General features: G+C 37.5%; 1 protein-coding gene across 2 annotated transcripts in view; it reads right to left on the bottom strand.

Annotated features, from left to right (window-relative positions):
- Positions 1–108: 108 nt before the first annotated feature.
- The window catches only part of CACNB2 (calcium voltage-gated channel auxiliary subunit beta 2), a 247,000-nt gene continuing 222,477 nt past the window's right edge, over positions 109–24,631 (bottom strand). Inside the window, exons 11-14 of one of the 2 annotated variants that reach the window (XM_041408467.1) lie at positions 14,744–14,895; positions 13,792–13,887; positions 12,327–12,512; positions 109–7,778 (exon numbers count right to left, since the gene is read on the bottom strand). In XM_041408467.1, the coding sequence (XP_041264401.1) occupies positions 7,287–7,778; positions 12,327–12,512; positions 13,792–13,887; positions 14,744–14,895 (926 nt within the window). In that variant the 3' untranslated portion in view covers positions 109–7,286. The remainder of the gene's footprint in view (positions 7,779–12,326; positions 12,513–13,791; positions 13,888–14,743; positions 14,896–24,631) is intronic. The other variant, XM_041408468.1, reaches the window with a different exon arrangement.

The following is a 24,631-nucleotide window of genomic DNA, read 5'->3' as shown; positions in this document are numbered from 1 at the left end:
GAGCTATTACAATGAATTTTGGAAAGGGTGGTTTCTATGGAGGTTTACCAATAGTTAGTTTCCTTAAATAGTGCTTCTCAAAACACTGCAACATTTTACAAAAAACTGTTTTATAAATTGATACTTAGAACCTCATTTCTCTTTTATTTTAATACAAGCAAGATTCTCTGTACACATAGTATATACACAAAATACGATTAGGCTTTGTAGCATGTCTTTTATAGCAGCATGAATATATTAAACCATCTCACTCTGGGAATGTAAATAAATATTGTTTCAACATCAAACTTCCCATGCATAAACTGTATTGGTTCTGAAATAGCCTATTGGACTGGCTGACAAGTGACAGTTTTAAAGTCAAACATTTGTAACAGAAGGGGCTACAATTATGATTAATATCAAAAGACAGAAAACAATGCATAATACCATCTGAAATGTTGCAAATCACCTTTCAAACAACTAAGGACATTAACTCTTTATTGGTTAGAAAGCATCACCAGCTAAAATCATGAAAATTGAAACTGGGGAAGCATGCTAATGAAAACTGCCTTAGTACATTGCTCAAAGTAAATAATCTAAATTTCTTAAAAGATGTTAGATGTATTTGAAAATTCTGCTTCAGTTCCAGTTTGAACAGTATTCTCAGTCCTGCTGGAACTGACAATAGCACTAAAGAAGGAAAGCTAAGGACAAGGAAAAACAGAAACTGACATCTGTGTTTGGTGTTTTCCTCTCACTCATCAATTTCCAGTTTTAAAAAGCATTATCTGAAAAAGTCTGTCTTTTCACACATAACTATTTGGCTGGATTAAAAAGAGCAATAGTTCTTTTATCATTTGTCTTTCTACTATAAGTAGTGCATTTTGTATTTCCTTGCAATCAAAACAATCTATACAATTCTCTTTTTTGGTAGTTTGGTTGTTTACTTATGTTTTCCATAATTTTTTGATACTTTATGTTTCCTCCTGCTCTTGAATAAAAACAAAATGTTTTTTCTGTCCTGCCAAGGTTGACAAATACATCCTCTGTAAGGCCTATCCTAGCAGGATAGGAAAATGGAATTCTTGTCTACTACTTCTCTACTTCTGTTGGTCATTCCTTGCCATTAAACACACCATGTCTAAAGAAATTTTAAAGTAATTTTCTTTCATCAGTAGTAGGTGAGATATCCTGTTTAGAGTCTTGTAAGTTCATACTATAATCTTTCTAGTCTAAATATGGTGAAAATAATTACCTGGGAACAAAAGGGATGAATCTTTTATTGTAGGAACGTGTTGAAATCTTTAACTCAGTGCTAGTAAAAAAGCATTTTCTTTCTTGTAGATTATAGAAATTTTGTAAACATTAATCAGCACACATAAACTATATACTGAAGTCTGTGTATTCATATAAAGTAAGGAACTTTACCTCCAGTTTCAGTAGCAGGATTTGTGCAATGCTGAATTTGAAGGAATTAAGATTGCTGAATTTTAGTGGAATATTTGTCGAGACATCTCCCATTTCCTTTAGTTTTGGATGACAGGCATTTTAAGGAGGTGACCTCATTTGATATTACAGGAGAAGTTTCTTGGGGGGGAGAAGAAAATGTAACTAACTTTTAGGTAATTCCAGTGTAATTGCAGAGCAGACTTCACCTGAAAAAACTACTGATATATGAACTTTAGCTATTAGGGTTGTTTCTGCAAAAGTCAACTGCTAGCCTTGGAAGAGCACTCAGCGTACGGAAGGGATTGGCCTCAGCTGTTTCCCGAGGGCCCTGTCTCTGCTGGGAAGGGGGAGTGACTTCATCAGGCAGGTCAGAACAGAAACTCCGTTAAGATGCTGCAGCCCTTGAAGGAGCCAGCATCCTTTTTCTTACTACAGGTGTGGCTAAGTTAGATGACTAAAGTTGGATGGATGCCCTTTTTCTTTTCCAATCTTACTGTGACTTTAGAAGTGGCAGGAATACTTTCTCATTGACACAGTTCTGATGAATAGTGTATATATGTTTTAAACATATGATTACTTTCCTGATAATCTTTACACACTGAATCATTGTGCTTCACCAGTTGATGCTGAAGCACAATGGAATATATTTATGCATTTATATATATATATGAGATATTATATATTAAATTTAAAAAGTTATTGTCATTATAATGAAAGATTAAACCTACAAAATAGATAGATTAGGCATGCAATCAGATCCTGTAGTTAAGAAAGTCTGAAAAGTAGTCTTCTCTATTTGCAGAAATAATGGTAAGTAATAGTGCCAAATCTAAATATCTGTCTTGGTCAGTAGAAAGATACTAAAATAGGCAGCCTCATATATTATGAAATTATAATACAGCTTTTTCTTGTTTCAGTGTCATGGAATGCACCAATTTTTTGGATCACAGCATTTCATATGCTTCTTAAGGAATGGGCTGGTGAAGGTGATCAATCAAGAAATTACTTTAGAGTGGGTAGTTTAAAATATTAAGAACCCTAGTTTTATGTTTGATTGTTCATGAATAAAAAGTTTATGAGAAAATCCAATTTTCTACTGCTAGAATTCATTGCAGAGTAGGTATGCATGATAGATAAAAGTAGCAAGAATAAAGGAAGAAATGAGAATATGGATGAGTTAAAAGAACCTGCTTAATCTCTATTATATCTGATATAAACCTTTTCTGGGGCTGCGTAGGAATACATTTCTAGGGTGGCAAGTTATAAAAAGAAACTGTCTATAAAACTACTGTAAGCTCATATGTAATAGTTTGTTATATAAAAGTGGGGAAATAAATTACAGACAAATTGCCAAGCAATGAAATTGACTGAATAACATTTGATTAAAAACATTCACAGTAAAAATGGCATCCACATTCTTTACAGATGATAGAAGAATGAAGATTTTGGTGAAAGATCTGCAATAAAATAATAAATATAAGTAAATGTACACTAGAAATGTTATATTACACTCTGAAAAATAATTTCTCTCTTTAGACTTTTTAATAAAGTTTTTTGCAATGTGCTCAATTTTTATGGATGGAATAGCATTAAAGTCAAAAACATTTGGAAAACATCTTTCAGCCTGATGTTTTAAAGCAATCAGAGGTCAAATGTAACCACAAATCAAAATATCTTTTGAAGAGGCTTTAGTAACTAACAAACACAGGGGGTGGTTTACACCAGCTCTTTTCCTTTGAACATCCATTGATTAAAAGCAGTCGGAGCACTCACTTCATTCCAGCTGAGGGAATGATAATGGACCCCATTAAAACCTTTGCAGGTGTCCCAGAACATGAGAATGACTTTACAAACCAACAGAGATTAAAAATGGTAATTGCTAACAGATTCATAAAAGACAAAGTATTAAGGGGCAGTGTATTAGATCTGGGCAGGAACTGCGAGTAACCAGCTATGCAGGGAGAAGTAAAAATGGGCTTTTCCCTTTATTCAGGGTTCAGTGAGTGGAATTTCATTTCCTTATCCTCCATTCATAATAAGGGCTATAGGCTAAGAGTATACAGATTTCTGTGAAAAGAGGTACTCACTGAAACTCTTTGTGGCTTTAGAACTGATCTTCATTAAATAAGTCCAGAGCCTTATGAGAATTCCTTGAGAAGCAAAAACTATGGAACTCTTAAAATCCTGACCTCTTGATGCCAGACACAGAATATGAATTCATGACCATTCTAGAATAATTCTTTAAATTCTAGGCAGTAATTTATAGATCAGTTTAGCAAAAACCAGTATTTTCAGCATATAACTGGTACTGATGCTGCCTTTGTGCACAAACCTGTTTGCTTATTCCTCCCCACTGTCCTGTCCCTTAGCAGGTCTGGCGACTTTTACTGTCACCTCCTTCCAGTCCCTCTGGAAGAGAATTCTTTCTTCCATGACATCTGTGTGACACTAGACAACTGGTAAAGAATAGACTAAGGCTACTCAGCACTGATGTATAGTCATTTGAAAAAACACATAAAAATAAGGTTAACATCTAACATATACATGCAGATTTTGAAATGCATCCCATTCCTTCCATATACTGAAATTCTTTAGAAAAATACAGAGTTGAGCTGCCCAGATTACATGTCACTTAACTATTTTATCTTCCTCCCTTTCCTTCTGTTTCACTGGTTTTATGATCTTTTTAGTTCATTTGAATGAAAATTTTACAGGTTGTTTTTTACCACAAATCCATAAGACTCTGGAGCTCACTGGGACCCCTACTATTTCTCAGATTCAAAACCCCTGAAACCAGATAGAGAAGTATGAACTCATTAGTATCCTCATGCAACCAGTATTAAACCTTCTAATGGCAAAACTTTGCAAAGACATTTCATCACAATAATCTTTGATATGTCCTCCATTTGGTGTATTTTTAAAGCTTCTTATGACATAACTCTGTTAAAGTGCTTTTCAAAGTAGTGCTCAGCAGGCAGGTGGTATTGTGCAACATATGTAGTACAAGCTCACATTACAAATGATTTGTCACTCTTAAAACAGAAACTGAAAAAAAGTATCTCAGCTAATAAAACCTATTCAGTGAGTCTGCCTAAGAAATATACGTGTTTGTTAGTATGTTGTATATACATAAATAGCAGCACTATATAAAACACAATTCTATGACCAGTTGGATTTGGATTTGTTTTTTTTTTTTTTTTTTATGTTTATACTCCATTAATCAATACTTAAATACTAGGGCTTGGACTATGCTCTTTATTTTCTCATTTATTTGTCTATACACAACTGCCTATGCCATAGTTTTCATATACTACTACTCAGTGCTTTGAAATTCTGCCAAACATTCCTTAAAAAATACTTTAAGAAAGCTGAAAAATAAACACTCTCTGGAGCAAAAGTAAAAAAACAAACAAAGCAAAAAACCGCACACCCAACCATAAACCCCCCCCAAAAAAAGAACAAAATATTCAAGGTATTGAAGTGAAATCACTTCTTAGATGACATAGTTGTCATGAGTTGCAGGGAGCAACACCATTTAATGCAGCTGGTAAATTAGCTAAAGCCAGGCTATACAGAGCAAGACAATAATTTTCTTCTCACTTACATGTGATCTGATATGATTCAAACAACAGTCTTTTAATGCCATTTTTTACAGATACCCTGAAAATTCTCTTGTATCAAAAACCAGTTTATGTACTCTTCTATATCCATTTAGCAATACAACAGATCTACTTACCAATTCTTCCTTTCTCTACAAAGCCATTTAGTGATGTTTAGAAAATGATGAGAATTTAATTTCTAGAAAAATAACCTTTTTTCTTGTGTTCCCCACAGTTCATGCTTTGAGCCAAAACCTACCCTTGAATTACCACCACAGTCAGCAGCACTGGGAGGAATGGCCAGATAACTGACAGCAGAATTTCCCACTCTTAGTTTGTTGTAAAAATGCTTATAAAGCATCAGGGCGAGGGGTAGGAGAGGAAGGGTAGAGAATGTTTAAGCAAACTTCTTGGATGCTGGGCTAGGAGACTGGAGAAAGCATGCACCTGCCATATATCTTATCCATTTCACTAAAATGATATTCAAAATCAGGCAATGCTGATATTCCCAGAATTGAAGTAATAAATAAAAAGAACTTCCAGCTAAACTAATTATTATCACACTACAGTCTTTATATAATGTGCTATTTACAGCGAAATACAAAAAGTATTTCATTAATATAAGTACTACAAAGACTACATGTGATGCAGAACAGCTTTTACACTAGGCAAGGGTATGGAACCTGGAGTCAAAAATAATAGAGAATTTCCCCCCACTTACCAGTGCAACAGGTGTTCAGTGCAAAACAAACTGTGTTCACTCCCTTCGATTTCAATGCATTTTCTCTAGAAAGCTCCTAACAGAGTCACAGTAATTTTTCTATGCTCTCATCAGCAGCACAACAGCTTTGGTGAAGGAAAAGCAATGAGCTGGCTTCAGAGTGGGAATGCAGAGAATTGGCAAGTGTAGAAAAAGTGGAGAAGCTACAAAAATTTATTTTCCAACAAAATAACTCTCCACAAGCTGTGTAAACTTTTCTTACTAAAACAAATACTCTAAAACACAAAGATTTTACATTTCCAGTGAAACTCACAGTAATATTTGCCTGTTTTTACTCTCCTGAAGTCTCAACAAAGAGCCAGCAGATTTATGCTTTCCCAATTACCTGGGTCAGTAAATTCCCTCATATTCCCTGAATGCAATTTGGATTTTTAAATTAAGAGACAGAATGTAGAAATAGACTTTTTGGGCTTTTGAGTAACCTTTGTTTTCTTCAGTAGATTCTCACAGTTTGCTGCCTAACGTGCACACGCACACGAACATCAATCCACCACCCACCCACTCACATACACACCTCCAACATGTGTGCTCTGTTTACTGACAGTAGAACAAAAATTAAGCTGTGCCCATTGCAATATTGTGACCTGAACAGAGAAAAATAATTTATCATGGTAAGTTCATTATCTTTACCGTAACTTTAAAATGTAAAATTTGGTTTGCAAGGACAGCGTAAGTTATAAGAGTTACACCCTTTATCTCAAGCACTCATCCATATTTACAATAAGTATAAGCTTTCTGCTACAGAAGAAAAAGTATTTAGATTGAACACTGTTACAGATTTCCTAAGTGAGGCTAGTTCCAGTTGCCAGTAATTCAAAAGCAAATCTGCTGACTTGGCATTAGGACTCTAAAACAGTGTGATCAAACTTATATAGTAAGAAGGTGTCTGCAGAAATAACATTTATAAACTGTATATACAGTACACAGTACCAGTACATAGAAAATAGATTTTGACTCCATGATCCCCTGTGTGTAAGGCAAGACTGAATTCTGTCTTCATACGGAGACCACCAGAGGTACAAGCAACAGAGTGGTGCTTAAATCAATACGCAAATCAAGTGCATACAAATTAAAAATCAGAGCAGACAAAAAGTTTTAGATTTTTTTATGTGCTGATCCTGGCTTGCTGAATACATGGGAAGTTATTAAACATCAAATGTACCTTTTTTTTAAAAAAACACTAACAACACCTTGATGGCAACAGATATTGTTCAAGTGGCAGCTACCAAAAACAGCTTGAAAAATGTCATAGTACAACATCAGGAACTCTTCAGTTGTACTACACTAATTCATATAGCACTAACCAAAAAAAAAATAAGTATATGAATATTCTATTTCATGCTATTGCTATGCAAGCAACAGCAATACAAATCAGCATACAGAAGGATACCATATGTTCTGCAAAGAAGAACCCAAGATATTTTCAAGGGGCATTGTTACAAGACTTCAAAGAAACACAAGACTGCCAGAGGCAAAAGTTACTGACGGATGTAAACATCCCTGTTCCACTCTCCTGCATCGTTACGTTTTTTGGATATCACTTCCCCATCCTTGTCACAATATTGGTCCCTTGATTTATGACGACTGCGCTGCTTGTTGCATTCATTGTGGTCCTGCTCGCGGTCCCTCTCCTTTGAGCGATGCCGGGACTCTCTGTGTCTGTGTTCACTGATCCCATGGGACTCGTCTCTGTGATTATGATCCCTGTGAGAATCATAGTGGTCACCATGCTCATGTGAGTAGTCCTCCTTTGGCTCTACGTAAGCTGAATCTCTGCTGTCTTGTGTTTCTGAGTCAAAAGTTTCTTGCCTGTGAAGGCCTCTGCCACCACTGCGATGGTTGTGGTGCTGGCTGGAGGAAGAGCGGTGCTGGGATTTCTTGGTGGGTTCGACCCTTGCTTCCTCTTCAGTGTGGGAACCGCTGCGCTCAGGGACCGAATGGTCATTCCTCTGGTCTCCTTGAGATCCCTGCTACCAGAACCAGCAGTAAGGTCATGAGGTACACATTGAAAACTTCCCCCAATATCAAATTCAACTAGAAAGTACTATGAAACCAATAAAATTTCAAGTACAAAACAATCCACTTTGAATCTAAACTAGGAAAGAAACCATTAGTATTCCATTTTTTCTGAAAATTCAGTATTATAATACAAACAATTCTTTTTACTCTCATCAGAATTTAAGGTGGCACTTGGGTTATTCTGTGGCACTTTCTCATTTCTTGTGATGTTTCTGACTACTCCAGTTAGCAATAATTTTCACCACCCTCCAAAGAAAAAGAGAGCATGCAGAAACAGGACAAACTGCAGAAAAACTGCGAGGAGATACCAGCCAGGAGAGGGCATATATCAGCTGAGAGTTTACAGATGCGTGTCTGGCAACAGCTGCTATGGGAAAGTGATTTTAGAGGGCTGAGGAGGTGGATTCCAGCAAAGAACCAAAGTACAAAACCTTGGCTCTTACAGAGGAACTTTTTTTTTAAGGAAAAAAAATGCAATTGAATCTGGTATGAATAAAGTTTGTATTATGATACTAATAGTATCACTGACATTCTGTTTTCTCAGCAATCATTTAATTTCTTAATAAAAAATTAAACATTGACCTCATAATTTTAAGAGCTCAAGAATACAGCCCATTGCCAAGAAAAGCAGGAGGAGAGTGATATTATCACATACAAAATTTCCTAACACACCACTGCTATTAAAAGACCGAAATAAAAATTACCAGGCAATAAACCTACTCTTCACCCGCATAAATGCTTTGAAATCACTGCAAAATGAACAAGTGGCATTATTTACCTCATTTGGGGGTTTCATTACATTAACCTGCTTTTATTGCTCTGCTGCCACAAAATTAATGTACATTTAACCAGAGTTATACAGGCATTTGTTTGTGAGACTGTTCTGAATACCAAAGTTAGTCTTAAGTTTGCCCTTCTATGTTCAGAGTTGTATAAAAATACGGATTGCCCCCAGGGCAGTTCATGGACATATCTTCTTTCTGATTTCTGTTTTGTGGAAAACAGCTAGGGGAAGGAGGAAATGTTGTCCTTCAGCCACAGATCCTGGCAGGTGGGTTTCCTAGCAACCCAAAAAGTAAAATTACAGGAAACTGGAAAGGAAAATAATCTGTATTTAATCAGAAACTTATAAAAAGCAGCATATTTCAAATCAGCAATTTGGTAAATTTGACAAATCTTAATTTTCTAAGACTACATTTTATTATGTAAACATCTGAGAGATGAGCTGTGTTTCTAATTTGAAACAAACGGTATAGATGAGAACAAAGTAACAGGATAGCAGTCGAATTTCTTATTTGTTCTTGCTTTTGTGATTCTCAAGATGATTCCGATTTGCCACAAAGGAATATAATAATTGTAAACATGAATAGATCTGTTCAAGGTGAAATGAAGTGACTCAACAGAGGGGAATTGTAAATGAAATGAAGAGAAAAGCAAAAGAGTCCAAAGCAGAAACATGCCTGCTTTGCATGTGGAAACATAATTTTCATTAGCTCACCACCATGACTGGTTTTAAGGCACATAAACATAGTATATATGTGAAACCCTACAGTTCTCATGTGGTGAAATGCAAGTACCTGTATATAATCACAACAAATAAAATCTGTCACTGCTGTGGTTTGAGAACAAATGTAAAATTTGAACCTGCATTGGAAACACTGCTGCTTTTACAAGCTCAGATGCATCTTCTGTGCTGTGATGAGCACATGTGAAGAAACAATGAATAAATTTAGAACCAATACTTGCAATTTCAGAATAGTGTTAGGGCTGTTGGGATTTATGGGCAAATTCATTGACAGCAAGTTTTATTAAATATTACAGCGACACTGAACAGGTAATATCTGGTTCTGGATTAGAGTTCGGCTTTTTGGTTCATAACCAAATTCTGGCTCTGATTTGGAATAGATTCTTCAGTGCAGGAATTTTATAACCCAATTTCTTAAGTTTTTTTTGTCTACAATAGAAAAAGCTTGAGATAATCCTTTTTCAGTACTCAGTTTGTACTTTCAGAGAAGTAGGGGTTCTTGGAAAGAAGTTTATACAGTGTTGAAAGAGGACAGAGAAGCCTTTGTCCACTGAGTGAATTTGCCTCGCTCCTTATTTCCAGTGGTCCCTGATCACCTGCACCATATGTGTGTGAGGTTGCTCCAGTCCTTTTGGAGTTAGCCAACAATTTCCATACAAGTTTGTTCCGAAGCTCTCCCTCAAAACAGACACAAATGTCTTTGCGTAGGTCTTTGCCTAATTAATCTCAAACTGTCCCAGGACGCCTCACGCCTTCAAGCACCTCATGCAATGCACACAGGCAGCTTCATGCTGTAAAAATGCCACTTGGGCAGCTGGCAACACAAATCCCTCCTTACAATGTACACTGGGGACTTAAAAACCACAAACCCAAAATATGTTTCATGGCAAGGGAGCACTGCATTGGCCCCAGGGGAGGATGACTCCAATGCTCTACAGTGCAGACGTGGCTCCCCCAGACCAAACAACTGGTGGCTTTTCCCTATAGAGCAGTCCAGAAATACAGCACAGGCATAGACTTTAAATTCTCTAAATAGAGGGTCTTAACACTATTGAAAGAATGGGTTCAGCCACCATCATTAAAAAACAGACCCATTCTGTGCCGAGGCAATGACAAGCTCAGGTTTGAGATGTCAGCTGAAGATGTATCATAGGAAAATGAAACCAAAGGAAGATAGATAGGTTTTATGTTCCATAAGGGACCCCTGTTGACTCACACTTCTGTATTAGTAGACCTACAAACAAACTTTGAAACTGGAAATACACCATCATTTTTAGTCCTTAAAATAAAAATCTGTTAGTTTGTAAGGAGACAGCACAGCATTCAGAAAAGTGTTATTAAAACTCTGCATAGTTCCTCCAGAGAATGTGGTTAATACAATGAGTATGTGAGCTATAAATCCACACTCAAAAAGCATAAAAAAAACTTGAGCAAAATGATTTAGAAGTTTACAAAGCAAAGAAAGTTTATCTAGCAAGGCTGCACACAACAATACTGAATTTCATACTCAGAAATTCTTCCAGCTCACAATTTTTTCAAGGTGTTTCAGCTCTGAGGACAGAAAAAAAGGCAGAAATGAGCTATAGCTTACAGTCTCTTTTCCTGCAACCGTATCTGAAAGCAAGAGAAGGAGATACCCTTCAAAATGGCTAAAGAAATGTTTCTTGTTAAAGAACAAACCTGTCAAGTCTGTGGTTTTCTAATGAGAAATAAATTATTAGACACAAAATCTTGTTTTGCAAAACCATGAAAAAAGAGCACAACTATTTGCATTTTAACTTGGGTGAAGATACATTTTTTTTCCTTTGATTTTCTAAAAGGAAGTGTTTTTCTTAGCCAAAGTTATGAATTGTAATTGCATATGTATGTAATTTATGGGCACATATTGAACTGAGGTAGAAATTTAGATGTAGCCTTTATTTGATCTGGGACAGATCTATTTTATCCCCTTCTGTGTACTTCTCAGCCTCAAGGAGTCACTCACTACTTATAATAAAGTAGTGAAGCAGTTCAAACACTTCATTTCCTATCATGCAACACATATCCACAGGAAACCATCTCCTTATGCTGAACACCTCAATAAAATGACACAAACCAAAAGTCAAAGGAGAAGAGAGGGGACATAATATGCCCATATCAACAGGCACATCAATGCAGAGGGAGGAATAAAGCCTCCTTTTGCCAACTCACTGGAGAGTGTCCTTGCCGTTCAGAACATAGAGCCGCTCTCAAGGTCTTTCTGCACAATGTGTGGTGCAGTGGGACTTGGATTTGACATAAGAGTTTGGCTTCAAGGAAGTCTGTACTTTTCACAGCAATGGCCAATAAATAAAAGAACAAAGGAAACACTGGAAGGGCCACTTTGACCTTGAGTCTTTACTAATACAGTCAGTCATCCTCAACCTCTACAACTCTACAGGCTGTGGGAAGACTGGAACAGATTTCCCTCAAACATTTGTGGATCTGCCCTGTACATAACCCAGTTTGTCATGCAGGGCCTCTGGGGCCGGGATTTGCCTGTTAGCCATAGTGTGCCCATCAGTCAGGGAGTTACCAGAGGCTGGAATGTGCCCAGTCTTAGTCCAGCTTTATTTCTCTGATTGGATTACACATGGCCAGCTATAAAAATGCTTGTGGCTGGTACAGATATTACTGGCACAGCGGTGTCCTGGGCACAATAAAACCTGAAGTATTCCATTCCACATCATATGTTTTCAGTCAGGCCAGCTCAGTCCTTGGAATCAAAACCAGCCCCCTAGCCAATACACAAACACATGCTATTATGAATACAACAGCAATAAAAGTAACAGGCTTGCATTTTATACTGAAAATAGGTGAATGTCTGCTGAAAAAGCTTTCAATCTATAAAAAACAGGAAAACATATTCAGCATATTCTAGTATCATCCTAACTCTGTGCTTTGGAAGGAGAAGAAGTTGACAGAAGAAAAAGAAGAGATGGCATAAAAACTGTACCTGTAAATTAATATTTGGACCCGGGCTAATAGGAAGAGTGGCTGTTGCAAGTGTGCGAGTGAGAAGCTGGTTAGGAGGATTGCTGCTAGGTGGATGTGTGGCCTTCCAGTAGGCTTCCAGATAGTCAGCAAGGTGCTCACAAGCATCTTCAAGCTGGTTCTCATCAAGAATTACATCAAACATTTCCTGATAAAGAAAAGGTTTTAGTGACAATAATCACCAGGTAAAGGGAGATCAGCTAGAGACATTGATCATGCTTTCCATGAATCAAAAATTAACTACATTTTTAGTACTTAAGATATTTTAGGGTTTGTTTGTTTGTTTGTTTTTTCTGAATGCAGTTGATACAAAAGATGGTAATCATAACTAGCACTAATATTACATTTGCTAAAGCAAGGCCTTGAGACTTCCACATAGTAATGCACAAACAGTCAAAGAAGACAGGAAGAAGCAGCTTGAACAAATCTTAAATACACAGAAAGAAGGGATAAATATTGAACAATTAACTATGGAAAAAATGGGATGGCAAGAAAGGGATTCGGTCCCCTTGTAGAATAACTAAGAGGAAACTAAGGTAAACTAAGACCAATAACTAACAACGATAAGAATACAGATCATTCAGTTTCCAAGTGTCATACAAATATTAGGTAAGAGATTAGTCACACAGTCTAATTTTAGTCTCCTAAAGTGAGGAGGTGATTTTTATCTATTTCCACCCTGGTCAGGGAGCAGAAGGCAGCTTTGAGGGCCTATGCAGGACTCCAGCATTCTTCACTGACTTCCTGGAGACCTAAGCATTGCTTAACTGAGATGCTTGAACTTAAAAGATGAAGACATTCCCTTCACTCAGCTCTGTAACTATGGCAAATTATATTTGCAACCGAACTGTACTCCCATCTTCTGGTTCCTTACCCATACTCTTGGCAGCTGAGTATGCAGGCAGCAATGCATGCCAGGTTTAAAACACACTTGGGGTGTCATCACCTCCACTTTATAGGTGGAAATTGAGAGAATTGCTTCAGTGCACATCTGAAGAAGAGCTGCAGAGCTGTCAGCTATGCAGTACCATTCAGCTCTTTGGCAAAACCCTGACCAAGAAGATTAGCAGTGGTGGGCCATGCTGACAGATGCCCCAGAGGAGCTCTAAACTACCAGAGATAAAGGACAGTCACTGAGAGGGTTCATTTATCAATCAGTAACTCCCTAAAACTTAGCAAGCAAAGCAAATGTTCAGTTTACTGAAGCACTGACTGTACCAGCACACATCCTAATAACTGATTCTGACTAGGATTCTTTCTCCCCTGCACCCTAAAGCGGAGCCCTGGGACCTCAGGAGGTGTTCTGCAAAAAGCCATAGTTAAATATGGCCAGAAGAGGGCAAACATTCCCGAAAATTATGTAATTAACATCGTGCTTGAAAGAAAGGCACCTTTCTGAGAGAAGACATAAATTAACAGTAACTCACAGGAGGACACTGTGCCAGTTTATCAGCTGCTACCATCTGAACATTAAGGTGTTTGGCCTGAGATTTCCCTCGAGATTTTATCAACCTCTGTAAAACCTGTGAAAAATAAGACATTAAAAAAAGTGAGCAGACTCAGACTTAATATACATATATAACCACTTAAAATGTTTTCATTTGAAACAGCTCACATGAGCAGAGCAAATTCTTAATTTGCTGGCTTCAAGAACATTTCCTGTGTTCCCTCTTCCAGGATGTACTAATTTTCATTTACACCCAAATATCTCCTTTCCTTTTTACAAGCACTAAAAAGTTGCACTCCTGCCTTTTTTCTGTTGCTTCTGGTTTTGTTTTTTTCTAAGTTGAATTTTTAAAGTTGATTTCCTGAGTGCTCTTCCCATAAATTCATTTTTCTCTTTCAAATGCCTCTTCACAAGGTCTGTGCATTTTTTTACACACAGTGAAAGTGTATATTATCAGATGTTAAAGTTTAGCAATCAGTCTGATACTCATTCAGTGAAAATCATTCTTTCATTTCCATATTATTTTGATTTAACAAACCATGAGCACTGCTTATGTAATTGATACTGAAAATGCAATTCCAATTTAAAAACTCATTGGACGCACATAATCTTTTCCAAAACAGGTTTTGGTTAACACTAGAGCTCAGATACTTTTTTGATCATTAATGGTTCACTATCCAAAGGGAAGCAGTAACAATATATAGCTCTAAACCTAAATGAGGGCATGTGATGGTCTGCTTTTAGGGCCCCCCCCCCCCCCCCCAAAAAAAAAAAAACAAAACAAAACAAAAAAAAAAAAATCAAAAAAACCCCCAACAAAAATAACTAACCCAAAAAACACCACAAAAAAAAAAAAAAAATCAAAAAAAACCCCCAAAAAAATAACTAACCCAAAAAAACAGAAAGAACATGAAGGTATCTAAAATATTTACCTTAGGAGAAGAAATCTTTACGTATACTATAATGGGAGCCAGAGAGGTTTTGCTCAGTTGAGCTGGGTGATTAATGGTATCAGCATCAAGCACTACCAACTGCAGTGTCCTGGCCAATTCAAAAATCCGTTCAATTTCACTTTGAACTTCAGCTGCAAAGTAGAAAATTAGAGTTAGAGAAAATACTAAGAGGTGATTAGCTTTAACAAATGTGGCAGTATAGCAGAGTGGTGTGTTGCTCCTTCTCTGGTTGCAGAAATTGCTGTTACCCTGCACATCCCAGGCGCAGCAGGGTAATGAATACAGCGTTAATGAGGGCGTTTCACCCCCGCTTTGCTGCCCTTGAGGCATTGCCTGCCTCCCTGCCTCACCAATTCCTGCTATTCCAGGCTGCAGATACTGATAACACCTTCTGACCCCAGACCATGTATATAAGAAAAAGGGGTACAAATTCTTGCTTCATCAAACGGCAACCTCAATATGGCACAAATCTGCTACATGTAAATAATGGCAGCTCAGACTTCATTCTTACCCAGTAACCAGTTTGCTCAAGCTGGAGTGCCTGAGATAGGCTTTAGGAAGTACTGGTTGTTACACTATAGGAACTACTGTTTTCCTATTTACTTCAACTTATCAAAGCTCAGGAAAACAGGTTTTGTTCTACTGGCCTCAGTATGGTACCATGTTAAAAATTTGGCTATCATGTGTAAAACACTTTTATAAGAAAAAATAACTGAATAATCCAAATAATGCTATCATATCCTCCTGACAATCTCAGGAGCTGTGGAAACCTGATTTTCCCACAGGAAAATAATCTTTTCATCTGGTAGTCATGCTCCCAGCTCCTCAGCACCCTGTCTGACTGGCAGTACTTTCCAGGGCAAACCTCTCCAAGACAGATGGGCTGCATCCGCTTTCACAAGTGGTGTAGAAACTGTCTTCATTCCCCAGTGAAACAAAACTACATCTTATAATACCAAAATAATCTTTAAAATGAAATCACATTTTCCTGCTCAGATCTTGCTATTGGCTGATTTCACAGAGGAATTAGAGAAGTTGGGTGATTTATGCAAGTCTATAAAGAAAGTCATTGGGCCAGAGAAGCTTCATTCATATAGGTTTCCCTTTAAAGGTTGTGCATGCTTCATGAACCAAAACCAGATTAGATATCCAGCCCATTCAAAGAAAATATTAGAAGATAACAAACAGAGACTTAAAGGTCAAAGAAGAGGTACCAAAAATTTAACAGAGAGTTTCTCGAAATTACATTATCAGTCTTTTAGCTATTATGCTGGCAAAAGCTTAACTTTTGCTTGAAAACACAACCTACCTGATCTGGCTAGAGAGGGAGTTTTCTACATCACAGGTCTCTTTCAAGAGACATGATGAGATTGATTTTTTCTATCTTAGAATAGCAACAGCATAAATCAGGTACTATAAAAAGGTTGTAAAATTTCCAAGAGAGATCAAGGCATCCCAGCTAGTATTTTGGTTCCAAATCAATAGGTGATTGCTGTGGTCATTTTATAAACAAAGTAACATCTAAATGGTCATCAGAAAATCTATATATGATATCCTTTATTGGATGAGGTAGACATTGGTTTGGATTAATTAGAGATCACTTCCAGCTGTTTGTGATTATCTGCAGATTTGGGTGAGCACATACAATCAGTCTTTTACAGCAGCGAACATTGTGAGATGTGCACGGTGTGGCATGGAAAACATCGATGCATGCTTTGCTGCTGGTCAATAAAAGCACTGTGGTCCCACTGCAGTCCTGAATTAGGACCACATTTTTTAAGACAGAACTTCTGATGGCTCTTGCCACATTCACAATTGCATTTTCTACAACTTTGTTGCACAGAAATACTGCTGAAATCACTGAATAACACTGTCTCAGAGTTTTAGTAGAAGACAGTCAATAATCTATCCCTAATTTAAGTACAAATGACAACTAGAATAAACATATCAGAGATAATTTGTCACGCTGTTCTGATGGTGAGTTTGGTTTGCTTTCCTGCAATTTCAAACCAGGCTAAACGCTTCGGTCAGTGTAACAATATTAGTTAATGTATCATTTCAAGACCACTCCAGACTGCTAAAAAACTCTTGTTCAAGACAATTTATAACCAGCAAAATCTGTCTCTATGCCATTGTATCATAATTTTGTCTGGGGAAGCAGTATTTTCTACATTGCTCGCAGCACTTTTCTGCCAGTACAGAACACATCTCTGTGGACTAGATTTTCTGCTATACTTTTTGAAACACCCTCTGCCAGGGCAGAGTTTACCTCAGGGTATGTTCTATTGTGAAACACACCCAGGGCAATAGCTGCAGGTAACTATGGTCCTGTGAACCAATTGTTTCCACTTAAGTCTGCAGATGGAGAGAGATCTTTTTTTGCCAATTAAAATGTATTTCAGTACCTAGTTTTCTTAAATTGAGTAGAGGACAAAAGTTCAAGGAACTCCACTGCATGACTGGTGAACTAATACATGTGCCTCTGCCTCTCCAGTCAGGAATGGATGGGAAAAATGCCACAGGGATAGCTGAAGAGGTCCTGATCTCCTGTTCCTTAGAGTACTTCTTTAGCTCCTGGAAAAACTTTCACTTTGCTTGAAATCTTCTTTGAATTCCAACTTTACAAGATTGTTGCAATTACTTACATAATAGTAGCTCCTCCTTTTAGATGACAAAGGCTTTAACCACTGCTACTGCTTTGGTTTTCATTCTTTTTTAGCAATAATCTCACAAACCAAATTCTCTACCTGTAAAAACTTCTTCTCAACAAGACATTCAACATGAATTATCTCAGACTTTTGCCCAAAGTAAGCAAATAACTCAAAAAGTCATGTGGGGATAGTAACATAAATGTCGCTGGTAGTTAAAATAGGGAGCTGAGAACAGTGACAGTAGGGTATCTTCAAAGCAGCACAGTAATAGCTTTGCAATTTTTCCACCTCCATGAATACAATCTATTTATAATAATGTCCCTTCTTATGTACTGGAAAGGCATAAGAGTGAAGTTATAACACTAAACTCCAATAAATTGTATTTGCCAATCGTAATGAAAGGCATAAAAATAATTAGAATTACTGTGACAATCATCATGAAATGCTGACACCCCAGCTACAACACTCAAACCCAGAAATCAGCTACCAAATTCTAAAGTGACCCTTACAATCTATTTCATATGGTCTCCTTGGTAACCAGAAAGTGAACATATTTCAAATGACAGGAGCATTCAACTATTTATTCCGTACGATAACAAGTCAGCTCTAAGAAACAATAAGTACACATCTCCCAGAGAACTTTAAATACAGCACATTTAAACTTACTTCCAAATATAAATTACCAATATCACTACTGCACCTTGAACAGAAATTCAGTGCAATGAAAGGACAAGTAAATCACTTATGCCATTATGGGCACAGAGAAATATTCTTTATACCTGTTGGACCTCACAAGTGAATTCCAAGAAAAAAATCTTTCCCAGTTCACTACAATAACCTCCCCTAAAATACAGGCAACGACACAACAACACTTTATCTCTGTCAATTCACTACTAAACATGATGAACTGTGGTGGAGCTTAGGGTCACTTATGTAATGCCATGGGACAGGAAGCTTCTCTATGGTACACAGGTGGAGAAGCACAACCCTCCTGCAAACCTGGGCTCATCCACAGCAGCCACGAGTCACTGGGACCCAGCGTGACAGAGCAGTGCCTTTGCCAGCAATTTGTGTCATCAAGACCATGATGAAATAGCAGTTCCATGAGAGGGACACGATGCAAAATGGACACACATTTGGCCTGCAAAGGCCCAAGTGAAGCACTGTAACCATGATATTATGGAAAATCCTTTGCTGGGATTTTTCCTCTCCTGAGAAGCTGAGGAGCCTCAGGAGAGAAATGTAAACAATTACTATCTACTGTTGTGGAATGCAACAGGTGCATCTGTGATTGGTCCATGTGGATTTTTTCCATTGATGACCAATCACAGCCACCTGTGCCAAAGCTGTGAGCAGTCACAGGATTTTTGTTATTCTGTTTTGTTCTGTTCTTGTTGTAGCCTTCTGATTTCTCTGTTCTTTTAGTATAGTCTTAATGTCTCATTTTAATATAATATCTAACATAATAAATCAACCTTCTGAAATAGAGTCAAGCTTCGTGTCTCCACACACGGAGAGGAATCATCAACAAAGCACAAAATACTGCTTAGAGGCAGCAAAGAAATTTTGATATTCACAAGGAGCAGTGAAATTCACATACTCTCAGCTGAGCACAGTACGACTTTTATAGCCAATTAAATTTCACCTTATCTCCTGTCTGTGGTATCGGTGGCTCTGTTTTGTTCATTGAAACTGATAGGTAAATTATGATTTCAACTGCAACAGGCACAGAGACAAAGCATTCTAGTTTTTTTAAACAGGGCTGCTGATATTACAGACATATGGAATGAAAAGAACACAACTCTGTCAATGTATGCAATACAAAATGATTAGCAACACCTTACACAACTGGCTTTGAAATAATTTTATAAATTAAGGAGAATAGCTATCAGTAGCCATGATTTTTTATGCTAATACTTTTATTTAAAAATAAATAACTTACAAGTTACTTAAAAACAATTAACCACCAAACTCCATGACTATAACTAAAGTAATGAGAAGTTTAAGGTAGGCCTCAGGATTCCCATAACAAAGGTGAAAGAAAAAAATGTAGTTTTTATCCCAGTGCCTTAAAACCACCTAGAAGGGCTTGCACAAAAAAAAAACAAAAAAAAAAAAAAAACAACATGCTAAAGGTAATATCTGAAATCCAAGAAAATAAAAAAAAATAGGAAGTGATAATTATTGAGCTGTGCTCGCACAAGTCTCTAAGGAAAACAAAATCATGAGCTTGACTGACAGAATTAAAATTTTAAATTTCAATTTGTGAGCATGTGTGTGTACACACATGCTTCACATTGAGTGAAAAATCAGCAGTGTCTCCATGGGGTTCTGCTGTAAGCAGAATGCAGGCCAGAGCAGGCTGCCCTGGCTGCACACTGCAAACAATGCAACGAGGCCGAGACACTACCAGGGTGACCCCATAAGCTACAAGGGGTTTGAGCACAGCAGAGCCAGCTAAGAAGAAACCCCACAAGTGTTTAAGTGTTTGCTCTCTTTCTTTTCATCTTCCTTTTCCACCCCAAAGCAGCAATGCTGCTCTGGGCAGGCAGGGAGTGAATGGGGGCTTGGGCTGGGCAGTCTCCATTCTTCCCAGGCAGGGAGCCTCAGTTCACAGTCTCCAGGCAGGATTGCATGATCCGCCCCACACCATGGGGTGTCCCAGCGCTGGGGGGCAGAATGCTGTGTGCCTCTGCTCCTGCATATCCAGCTAAGAAGGAAAAGATCTTGAAAAACATAAGCAAGAGGGAAGAAATGCTTTAGCGTAGTCCTCAGGCAACTGGTCAAAAGATGACTGGATTACAGGTGTTTTAATCAAAATGTCTAACCTAAATGTAATTTCGTGAATATACATAGATTTCCCTGGTCTCCACCAAATACCTTAGCCACTAGCTTGTTACGTAAAAAGAGGAGGGTGGGAGTGGGAGGATGACAATATTTTCCAGGAAAAGTGGCTGCATGTGTTACTCATGCCTAACAGATGGGGCTCCTGCAAGGGATAAGGCAGAAAGGAGAGAAGCAAGTCTGCTGCTCTGCCTGGAGCTCCTGTCTGGGCTCTGCTGAACGGGAGCTGTGGGGTGAGGTGCTGCAGGAACACAGGGTTTTCCTCCTCCTGCCTGCTGAGGCTCAGTTTAGGCAGAATTCAGATGGCTTTTAATGTACACACACGTCCAAATGGTATTGACAGAAACGATGTCATGTTTGGAAACCTGAACAAAACCAAGATCTATTTATAGTGGACTAACATCTCCTGAAATGTAGCACTGTAATTATGTGAAAATATAAAACAGATAGTGTCATTTAAAAATACTAAATGGCACATAAAAATGTCTGCTTCCTGCCTCATTTCTCTGGGCTAGCAAAACAATAGCATTCATGGAATGATGCTTCCTCTGCCAAGTTTAAACTGGAAGTAAATTTTAATGGCCTATGAATGGAAAAGATTGAAAGCAGCAGACTGCAGCAGTAACACAAGTGGCTGAGCACTGTACAAGGGTGCACTGAAATGACTGTGCCAGGAAGAACTACAGGAGCTTCAGAAGGTGCCATGCAGCAGCACAGCACTGCTCCTATCATCAGGCTCCCTTACACTCTGTTAAGGAGTAATTGTAATAAGAAAACTGAGCAAAGAAGCAGTCTAACATTTATTTTATCCAGGGGATAAAGCAAGTGTCTCTGCATTGTTCAGAATGGATATCATCATGTCAGGCTGGCAATAACTTGGGTATTTGTGCACCATGCCTCACTACCCCGAGCAGTGCTATAGGCTTTTACAGATCTAGTCCATTCGTAGGCACCAAGTAAGCGTTTTCATGGTTTGTTGTTTTTTCAGAACAAACATAAATAAAAATGTTCAGCCTTTCTCACAGACAGGACATGGAACTACTCCATCCCTGGCTATTCAACCCCTCCTGCTGATGGTGTGCCACTCACAAAACATTTGCGTATTCACTGAGTGGGAGAGATTCTGACTCTGCAGCCTGATGCTCAGAGTGGGAGGCAAAACACATGGATTCCAGTTCCTTCTCCAGGGAAAGTTTAGTTTAATTACTATGCAAAGTGCGTAAGACTCAGCAGGACCAACCAACAGCCACCCTAAAGGTGATCATAGCCCTATCATGGTGATGGGAATGATGAGTCCATGCCTCTCTTAGCAGAGAACAGAACTGAACTCAGACTTCTTTGCACTCTGGTTGAACAATGCATACTTTTAGTATTGAATAAAATGGGGACACAGACTGCTGAACTTTAATCAGTTTCACCAGCCCAGGACAAAGAAAAAACCTTGATCAATTCAACCTACAGTGTGAATAGCTTTAAGGGAAGCAAACTGTACTCTTGAACAAACAGCTAACTAGCTAAAAATATTTTATTCACCTATCCAAGTATCCTGTCTATTACAAAGATATCCATAACCTTAGAAATTATTCTAACACATTGCTACACTACTTTTCTTCGAGCACATGTTTTACTTCAACGTAATTATCAATCACACATATTTCTGCATAGTATCATAAGAAAATATAGGAAGTGGTCGCTAAGAGTTATTTCTAATTTACAGAAATGAAGAATTTTTTTCCCCCGATATACCCTTTGAAAACACTCAGGAAATTTCATTCAAATCCTTTGCCTATACTGTATGAAAACCTTATTTGAAAGCTGGAATATTGGAAAGTTAGTAACAAACTTCTAATACAGAACTACCTAGAGAATTCATTAGGGAAACTCTGACGTTTGGTGGAACACTGATGTTGAGGAAAACAAGGCTGTTCTAGCAGGATAAAACAGTATTTTGGGACATATGAGACTCATAAATTACAATGGGTTCACTAAATTCATGCTACTTTTTCTCCATTTGTGCGCAAAAAGAAGTATAGCTACATCCTCATGAAAACTCAAAAGCTCTTAGCTGTTATTTTACTGCATTCTGGTTCAAGGAAGGTTCAGGTTTACCAGGTTAACATATTTAACACTTGAGAGTGAGAGTTATGGACATTTGTCACAACTATCTTGAACATAAAATTATAAAGGGACAATCAGGATTTTCCACAACAGATTGAACATCTCCTTTATTTTCTTTGAGCTATATTAGATTTTTGAGACTTTGGGAAGGAAATGCACTCTTGGTTCAGTCCAAATTTTGCATTCCTTTTCCTTGGCCTCTGTAAGTAATGAAGGTTTTTTATGAGGCCTTGCTAGCACTCTCTTAAACAACTTAAACAACTCTTTATAGTTGAGGAGGCCTTTACTTGAAACTTATCCTATAGCACAACTGTCATTAAATTACCAGACACGAAAATTACATAGTAATATCATATATGTATAAAATATACAGTATGTATGTATATACATACATATGTATATAATTTACAAATAAATTGCTACCATAGTTTCAAGCATTTAATTGCCTTCTCACACAAATATCAAGGAAAAAAACCGACAAGGCTGAAATTCACACAGCTAATCCACAACTATCTCTTTGAGCATTTATATTTCATTTTCAGAAGACAAAACTTTACGGTATCAACCTAATGATGTGAATGGAAGCTCTATACACTTTTTAGAGACAGCCTTCCAAAGGTAGGTGCTCAATTGCACATGCAAATTGGGTGCATGTAATGCCTGACAGGCATATGCACATGGAAAGCAAATAAACACTCCCAGGCACGTGATGGCAATCAATTTACCATAAGGACAATGACACATTTTACATCCAGTCACACGTCTGTGTTAGAACACGCAGATTAGGTGCACACATCTCAGAAATACACAATGGGATACCTAATCTGTAGTGTTTACTTATCAATGGCAACTTTATTTTTAGAATTACTTGAAATTAAATAAGGAAAACCAGCAAGATTTTCTAAAGGAAAGACTTAGCAACACAGCACAGGATCGGCTTTTGTCTGTCAGTGAGCCAGATGCGAGAAACACACGGTGGTTCTGTCAGGTACAATAAAGCACTGAACACAAAACAGCAGGAAAAGTAATTTGCAAGCTTGTATACATACCTAAAACATCTGGAAAGGGAGAGCATTAATGAAGCAAAGAATGGAAAAAGCCAACACAATCAGGTTTTGTACAAAGCATACAGCATGAGGTAAGGTTATAACAAGTGTAACATACACAGAAAAAGGTTTGGGTTCTTTTGACAAAGAAATGCAGCAGAAGCACAAAGCTGGTTCAGTTTCTGCAAATGGCATGTGTCCATATAAAGAATTAACTAAACCAATTAGGGATGATTTTCAGATGAATAAGAATTAACCACGTACTGTACATTCTTGGAGAAAAAATCTGTTCAAAATGACAGATTTCTTCTAGGCTTTTAAAGAAATTTGCCCTTTCCTTCAATTTAGTTCTAACATCTCACATGTTAAAACATGTAACAATATTGACAAGCAAACATTTCCCTTTACATCAAAACAGGCTTAATTAGAGAGTGTCCAGTTTCAAACTGGGACAGAGAGGAATAAGACCACACTATCCATCTAAATCTTTATGAGCCAGACACTATTTTTAAAAAGTTCTTGAGAACATTAATTTTTATACTAAATATTCAGTGGCAGCATTGGTTTCCAATAAGTCAAATCCCAAGCCTATTTTTAACTGATTCCATTACAAAAGCAAACTGTCAGTCGATAGGTGTGTGTAGCATTATAAGCTGACTGAGACTCCCTCATAATCCTGTAAATCCAGTTCTTTGTGGCTATTCCTATTTCTGATTATCACATTGTTGGTATATGTCTCTTTGAAATTAATTCTGGTTTGTCTATTAAATCATTCCAAAGAATGGTGTCCACTTCACTGTTTTCTGTGCTATGTACAACATTGCAGACCTGTATTGGGTGATAAGGAAGAGTTCTCAAAATAAGGTACATTTATTTCCCAGAGAAAAGTATTTGATATTAATATATCAAGCAGAGAACCTTTTTACTACCTTAAGTAATTGATGGAACACTTATTAAAATAATGAAAAACCAACAAAATATTTTCAGAAGTCTAAGAAATAGCCTTCTCTGCTGCAGTTACAACTGCTGCTCACAAATGTGATCATAAGTGAGGGGTAAATCAGTGGCCTGGCTGTATGAGGTACCACTACAAAAAGCTTGTTGAGTAAAAAAATAGCTTTCCATTGAATCTGGAAGGAAGGCAGGATTTGCATTAACAAAAAGCAGTTCTGGGGAGCTGTATTTGCTATATATATACATATTATATA

This window comes from Onychostruthus taczanowskii, unplaced genomic scaffold, assembly GCF_017590055.1.
Source record: "Onychostruthus taczanowskii isolate IOZ18803 unplaced genomic scaffold, ASM1759005v1 scaffold3, whole genome shotgun sequence".
NCBI classification, from domain to species: Eukaryota; Metazoa; Chordata; class Aves; order Passeriformes; family Passeridae; genus Onychostruthus; species Onychostruthus taczanowskii.
This window is presented reverse-complemented; position numbering and strand designations above follow the sequence as displayed.